Here is a 7,629-nt window from a genome sequence, read left to right as displayed (position 1 = left end):
TTTCAACACTCTACATAGTTCTTCCCCATCATAATGGTTATTAAGAGAAAAATTTTTAACCGACTGAGCCACTCAGATGCCCTGACACATCCTGTCTTTTTTTTTTCTTTTTTTCCTTTTTTTTTTTTAAGTTTATTTACTTAAGTAACCTGTACATCCAATGTGGGGCTTGAACTTATAACCATGAGTTCAAGAGCCACATACTCCTCCAACTGAGCCAGTCAGGTGCCCTTGTCTATATTTCTACTCATCCTAAGAAATACATGTGTATGAGAATACATATACATATATGATGAACCTCAATACATTTACATATGTATGACAGTCATAAATTTCTCATACAGACCTAGAATTAAGTAACAAGAACCCTGTTCTTCATCATTTGAGATAGCATAATTCTGAGATGGGCCTGGAAAAAATTCTGAGATGGGCCTGGAAAAGTGTGCTTGTTCCTTCTAAACCTAGCTCTCACCAACATGTAAGATTTAGGGCAAGTTATCCTTCTATGTCTCAGTCTGATTGCTACAAAGTGAGGAAAGTAGAGTTTGTCTCTGACCAATTTTTTTTTTAAGATTTTATTTATTTACTTGAAAGAGAGAACAGAGCCAGAGAGAGAGCATGAGTCAGGGTGGGGGTTGGGGGTAGAGGGAGAGGAAGAATCAGGATCTCCACTGAGCAGGGAGCCTGAAGTGGAGCTTCATCCCAGGACCTGGGATCATGACCTGAGCCAAACGTAGATGCTTAACTACCTGAGCCACCCAGGCACCCCTGCCTCTGACCTTTTAAAGAGAATTAAAATAAGGGCTGAGTGCAAAGTTACATGAGAAAATAATCCTTAGGTAAAGTCAAGGTATAACTAATGGTAAATTAAAAAAAAAAACCAAAAAAAAAAACCCAAAGTTGGGCTTGAACTCATGACCTCAAGATCAAGAGCTGTATGCTCCATCAACAGAGCCAGCCATATGTCCCACAGTGGTAAAATTTTTATAGGTAATGTAGGTGGCTTTAAAAAGACTACTTTTGGGGCACCTGGGTGGCTCAGTGGGTTAAAGCCTCTGCCTTCGGCTCAGGTCACAGTCCCAGGGTCCTGGGATCGAGCCCCAAATCGGGCTCTCTGCTCAGCAGGGAGCCTGCTTCCTCCTCTCTCTCTGCCTGTCTCTCTTCCTACTTGTGATCTCTCTCTCTGTGTGTCAAATAAATAAAATCCTTAAAAATAAATTAAAAAAAAATAAAATAAAAAGACCACTTTTCCTGGGGCACCTGGCTGGCTCAGCCAGTGGAACACGTGACTCATGATCTCAGGGTTTTGAATTCAAGCTCCATGTTTAAATAGCTTTAAAAAAATAAAAAGACCACTTTTCCTAATTATATCTAAATGTTGCTAGATGATTTCTTTGTGATATGCAACTGAAGAGACCCCAAAATCTAGAAGGATAAAGTGTTTGGCAGTCTGTAAGGATTAAGGTCTTGCTTATATCTGCCTTAAGATCATGATGTCTTAAAAGAGAGACATGAACACTCATATATACATTGTAACAATTTATACTTTCTAAACATTTAATTGGAAGGAATTACCAAATACATGTGGGTTTTAGTCTCACTTCTGTAAAAATTATAAAACAAATACAATTTTAAAAATGGTCTTAAATAATAGGAAAATGCAATGTCTAGCAAAACAACAAGAACAGAATATTCCATTTTATTTCTCAGGAGTATAGTATATATTTGAGTTCCTGCAAAGAGAAAACAATTCACATCTACATCCACACCCACTCACATAAATGTGTGCAAACACACTCACTCCAGAAGTTTATAGCTTATATTCTACTACATTCTTAAGGAAGACTGGTCATATATACAATTAGAAGAGACAGTTTAGGTTGAAATGATTACTTACGGGGTTTTAGGTCCAGACATTAAGAGGTGCAAGGGGTTACTAGAAACTTTAGTCAGTATTATTTTAATAGCAGATGAGTAAATTAATTTTTCTAGGTTCTTGAACTATTATTTATTAACTTCAACACATTTTCAAGATAAATAATTATATGTAGTTATATACAGATAATTTAGCCATGAAAATGGACGTGCATACCCGTCAGTAGCATGGGCAGTTTTATCAAGTTCTAGTGACTCCTAGATTTGAAGCCTATAGATTTGATAGTATAACAACCTTTGCAAATCCTTGGCATTGTAACTCTGTACCCTCTGAAGAACTAACTCCCTAGCAAGTGACTTTTTAATGCACTCCCATAAAAAAACATGACTGGCAGCAACTGTTAACAACTGAAACCTACACAAAATGGTGAATGCTATGCAATAATTTAAAATGCAAAACGAAGTGATTATATGGAGGCCACCAGTTTGTATCGAAGTGTCTGGTTTTATGATGTATTTCCAACCAAAAAGAAATCCTAATAAAGAGTGGGTACAATATTCTGGCTTCAGGTAATCTAATGATCAGAAATTCTTTTTTTTTTATAGTCAACACAAGAAATCTACAACCTTTATCTGTACAAAAGATAGTTCACGAGTTCTAGCAATGACATCCATAACACACTTTCTGAATCATGAAAATAAACAAAAAAAGTGCTCTCTTCTTTACTGCAAGGAGATGGAGTCCGAGTTTCTTATCAAACTGGTAATGATAAGATTCTTATCGAGCTGATAATGATCAAGTTCAGGTCCGAGATGCCAACAGAACTGCTGTGGCATTCTACACAGGTGCTTTATTCTTCCTTTGCTCCTTGCAGTTTGTCATTAAGGGCTGAAGTCTCTTCATGTCTCTTTGGTCCAGGGAAAACGAACCATTCAAATAACAGGAATCTCCTACACTACCATGGTGGGCTTAGTGAGATGGGAGTGACATAGACTTTTTAAATACTTGAAACCCTCTTGTTGGCCCAGGATATGGTGGTGGCGGGGAAACACTGTGTTTTCTGGTCAGTGCCACTGCCTGTTCATAAGAAGGTAATCCTGTGTCCTCCATTGCGGGGGATGACAGAGTCAAGGCAGCCTCCTCGGGTCTTCTGAAAATGATGGAGGGAGTGTGCCTGCCCGTTCTTACGTAGGCGGCTGAAGAACTAAACAGAGAGACAGCATTTAGGTCCAGAAAGGCAGCATTTTTAAATTAAAATGGCCATTTTAGAAAACCCAACTATTTTGATAAAAGTTGAACCAATTTATTTGTTTTATTTACTTATTTTTTAAAAGTTTTTATTTATCTGAGAGAGAGAGAGAGAGAGAGAGATCGCACCAGCAGGGCAGAGGGAGAGGGAGAAGCAGACTCCCAGCAGAGCAGGGAGCTCGACTCGGGGCTCCATCGTAGATCCCTGGGATTGTGACCTGAGCCGAAGGCAGATGCTTAACCAACTGAGCCACCCAGGTGCCCCTGAACCCAATTTATTAATATAACAACAGTTTTATTTTACCCATTACCTCTGAAAGAGTCTTGGTATAGGGGAAAGATTGAGAGCTTTGGAGTCAGACATGGATATGAAAGTGTATTTCATTTCATAGTTTTGTGACCAAAGGCAAGTTATCTGTCTCCCTTGAAGTAAAATGGGGACAATGATAGCTACCTCAACAGAGTTGTTTTGTGTGGATTCAGAAAAATATTGTACGAAAAGCATCTAAGCAGTGCCTGGAACACTGTAACAAGGACTCAAAACATGCTAATTCCCTTTTCCTCCCACTCCTAAATGAGAACTTTCTCAAAATAATGGTGTGAAACTGAATCCTTTTTTTGTTGAAAGGCAGCATTACTCCAAGCCAAGGAGACTGATGTCGCAGAGATAATCACGACAGGGGATGCCTCTCTCTCTCCTCGGCAGTCCTGATGCCTGGTCCGTCCCTCCTAAACAGCACTTCTCTTGTGTCCCTCTTCTCTGCAAAAGCCTAACCTGCAGCCTACTCTCCACTGAGTCAAGTTTAACTCCCATGCCTCCTTTTTAAAATCTCCCTCATTCTGGTCTCACCTTATTTTTCACAGCTCTCTGCTCTTGCAAGTTTCCCTCTTTACACTCCTCTATATATGCAATGAATTCTCTGTCCTGTCTCTGTCCTTTCTTTCTCAGATTATTGTCTTTTCCCCACTCCACTGATCCAAGGCCAATAATTAAAAAAAAAAAAAAAAAAAGGCCTAATTCAAGTCTCACTGTTTTCACAAAACTCTGTCAGCTACATTAGCCAATGAAAATTGAAATGCAATAAGGGGTCTAGTGTTTTGAGCCTGTGTTTTCCTTTCTCACTATTGAATTATGAATCATAACTTATACATTAGTAAATCGATCTGTTTAGACTGTAAAGATGGCTGTCTGTGAAGCACTTATGCATAGATTAAGTTCCTAGAATATGGCTAATTAAGATAATTAAAATTCATAGGTAATCCCCAACTTCTCATTAATATTTACAATATTCTTCCTGACAAGAGACAGTTAAGCAGACTCAAAATACTGTAAATTACCCAAACTAAGGCAGTCCATTTGCATCTTAAAACACCTAAGGTCCATTTGCACCTCTCTCTTGGAGGTAATCATGAGGTATGAAACTGGAAAAAAGGAAGAGAGGATGACTGCAGAGAGAGAAATGAAGAAGATCTGTGTAAATCTAGGAACTGAATAGTCAGCCCTTCAATAGTTGGGGGGTGACTGAGAGCATCCCTCAAAAGTTTACTTAGAGGGGTCAACACAATTCCTCCTCTGTCAGAATCTGGAACAGATTGCCACATTCATTAACTTACGACAAAAAGTTCTATTTATTTGCTTATATGGAACAGGAGAGACAAATGTTGTAGTTGAACCAATAAATTCTTCCATGTCAACTTCCAAGTGTAAGATATAGAAACAATACCATAATTACATCAAAGTTGTTAAATAATCTACATGGTGATTTCTTACACACATCTTAAATGATTGATATCAGAAAGTATGCACTAAGAACAACTCAAATAAACAAACGTCATAGTATGCCCATTTCCTTCCATAACATATAGGAACAAAGAAATTAAAAGATCTTGTTTTCCATTTCTTGGCGTGTTTTGACAGAGGAATGAGACAAACTTTTCTGACAATGATCTTATTTTTTACTCTTTTCTTTCTCAAATATTTCCTCACCCTTCCCCCACCTCCAGACTTGCAAAATACAAAAAGAGAACAAAAAACTCTGCTGGAAGAACTTGGGATAATAGATGAAAAGTATTAGTAAGTGTTAAAAGTTAATCCCAAAATAAGAGAATGTCTTATAAACCTAGTGTTTAATATCCCCTAAAATCAAAGATTGCTCTGAGGATCACATTGAGACAATAGATGTAAAAATGATCTGTGATTTGTATAGCATTATGCTGTACCAACATTAAGTATAACTAATAACTAATCTTGCTTTTAACATAAGAGATATTTAGGGGTGCCTGGGTGGCTCAGTCAGTTAAGTGTCCCACTCTTGGTTTGGACTCAGGTCATGATCTCAGGGTCATGAGATCAACCCCTGCATCAGGCTCTGCACTTAGCATGGAGTCTGGTTAAGATTCTCTCTCTCCCTCTCCTTTTACCCTCCCCCTAAAATAAATAAATAAAGTCTCAAAACAAAATAAGAGATATTCAGGGTTTTTAAATTTTACAATAACATACACAGAAAACATACGTAATAGTGGTACTACTTTGCTCCCTGTACTTTTGAATTCTGCTTCTAACCTACAGCAGAAAAGAAGCTACGTTTCAGAGATAAAAGGCCTATGGTAAGAAGATGTAGTGGTGCAGAAAAGTAGAAAAAGGAAGCAAAGCACAGAGAAGAGAGAAGAAAATACTAGGCATGAGGACACTGAATGATGGCTGTGCTATCACAGACCTTGAGCCCAGTTATTAAGCATGAGGCTATACATGAACTTTTTTGGTGAGACTTATGAATGGGGAGGAAAAGAAATGTAAAAGGCAAGAAGAGTCTTGGAAGACAAATTTTGCCTGATCTTCATGAGTCTGAGGGTTTCCAGGACTTCCTCCCCCACTTGTAGAGAAAGCCACACTGAATAAAATTTCAAAGGTCCTAGAAAATGGAAAAGCCTTACTCATTTCCTACGTGTTAGATAAGAGAAGTTAGTAAAAGTCTCTCAGCTTAAAAGATGGTGGCTTAGGAACAATTAAGCAAGTTCATCTTTACTTTCTCTCATTTCTCAGATTTTTATAGGATTTACAGAGGTCTCTGATGAACTCCTTTGTCCATGCCTACAGGTCATATTAATGCCTCATGGAACTGTTCAGGAATTTCAGTTTGGGACGAGAATTACAATTATGTTGCCCCTGTCCTCTGTCTTCTTTCTGGCATGTCTTCTTTCTGCACTTTTGCTATGGGTACCCCTTAAGGCTCTGTCCTTTTCCATCTTTACTTTCATCACGCTCAGAGAACTTGCTTATTCTCGTGGCTTCCATTTTTGTTTTTGTTTTTAAAGTAATCTTTATACACAGTGTGGGGTTTGAACTCACAACCCCGAGAGCAAGAGTCACATAATCTACTGATGAGCCAGCCAGGTGCCGCATGGTTTTAGTTTTATCCTCTAATAGATGAATCCTAATTCCACGTCCACTGCCCCAAAGTCTTACCTTACCATAAAGAAAAAAATTTTATAGTGGTAAAGTGCATATAACATTTTAACCATTTTTAAATGTGTGACTCAGTAATATTAATTAAATTCACAATGTTGTGCCACCATCACCACTGTCTCTATAACCCTTTCATCACCTGGTCACAATCACAAGCTTTTCTCAGAATTTAAAGTATAACTAGGGATATGTAGGCATCAATTTCAAATAGGCTGTTTAGCACCAGGCACTTTTTTTTGGAATAAGGTTATTTTTACACTTACTCATCTACACTTACTGAGAAGATAATAGAGATGATAGAGAATAACTTTTTATTTTAATGAGGATGTTGAGGTTCTGTTGTCCAAACAATTATGGCTTTTATGAATTTTTATCAAGCTTTATTAATGGGCTATTATCTTCATGTGGCAACCATTTTATTTTATTCCTTTTTATTTAATTTAAAGTCTCAATAAAAATAGTTGGAATTTAAAAGCTAGTTACACTGTTTCTATTTGGATTGCCACATGGCTAGATCTGCTAACCCTGCTACTTAGAGTAAATGATGGGACTTCTTACCTCTGGAAATAATGTGGGGACACATTTCTACTTCCTCCTTAAGAAGGAAATATTAAAAAATCAACCTGACACTTGTGAATCCTCTTGTATTCTTTTGAAGGATCTAGGAATAGCATCATTTTGTTGTATAGGAAATTGTTAAATTAGGCAATGAAACGATGGTCACAGACCAGAGGGGACTGGAGAGACAATGACAACTAAATGCAATGCGGTATCTTAACTGGGTCCTGGAGCAGAAGGACGACAGGTATGGCAAAACTGGTGAAGTCTGAATAAGGTCTGGAGTTTATTTATTTATTTTTAGAGATTTTATTTATTTATTTGACAGACAGAGATCACAAGCAGGCAGAGAGGCAGGCAGAGAGAGAGGGGTAGGCTGGCTCCCTGCTGAGCAGAGAGCCCGATGTGGGACTCGATCCTAGGACCCTGGGATCATGACCTGAGCCAAAGGCAGAGGCTTTAACCCACTGAGCCACCCAGG

General features: G+C 38.1%; 1 protein-coding gene across 3 annotated transcripts in view; it reads right to left on the bottom strand.

Annotated features, from left to right (window-relative positions):
- Positions 1-1,303: 1,303 nt before the first annotated feature.
- Positions 1,304-7,629, bottom strand: part of PRRG4 (proline rich and Gla domain 4) — a 15,734-nt gene continuing 9,408 nt past the window's right edge. For all 3 annotated transcript variants that reach the window (XM_032841037.1, XM_032841035.1, XM_032841036.1), the window contains exon 6: positions 1,304-3,080. In XM_032841037.1, coding sequence (XP_032696928.1) covers positions 2,846-3,080 — 235 coding nt within the window. In that variant the 3' untranslated portion in view covers positions 1,304-2,845. The remainder of the gene's footprint in view (positions 3,081-7,629) is intronic.

The sequence above is a fragment of the Lontra canadensis genome, unplaced genomic scaffold (assembly GCF_010015895.1).
Source record: "Lontra canadensis isolate GAN:19392208 unplaced genomic scaffold, GSC_riverotter_1.0 scaffold118, whole genome shotgun sequence".
NCBI lineage: Eukaryota > Metazoa > Chordata > Mammalia > Carnivora > Mustelidae > Lontra > Lontra canadensis.
Note: the sequence above shows the minus strand (reverse complement) of the source record. Positions and strands in the feature narration are given on the sequence as shown.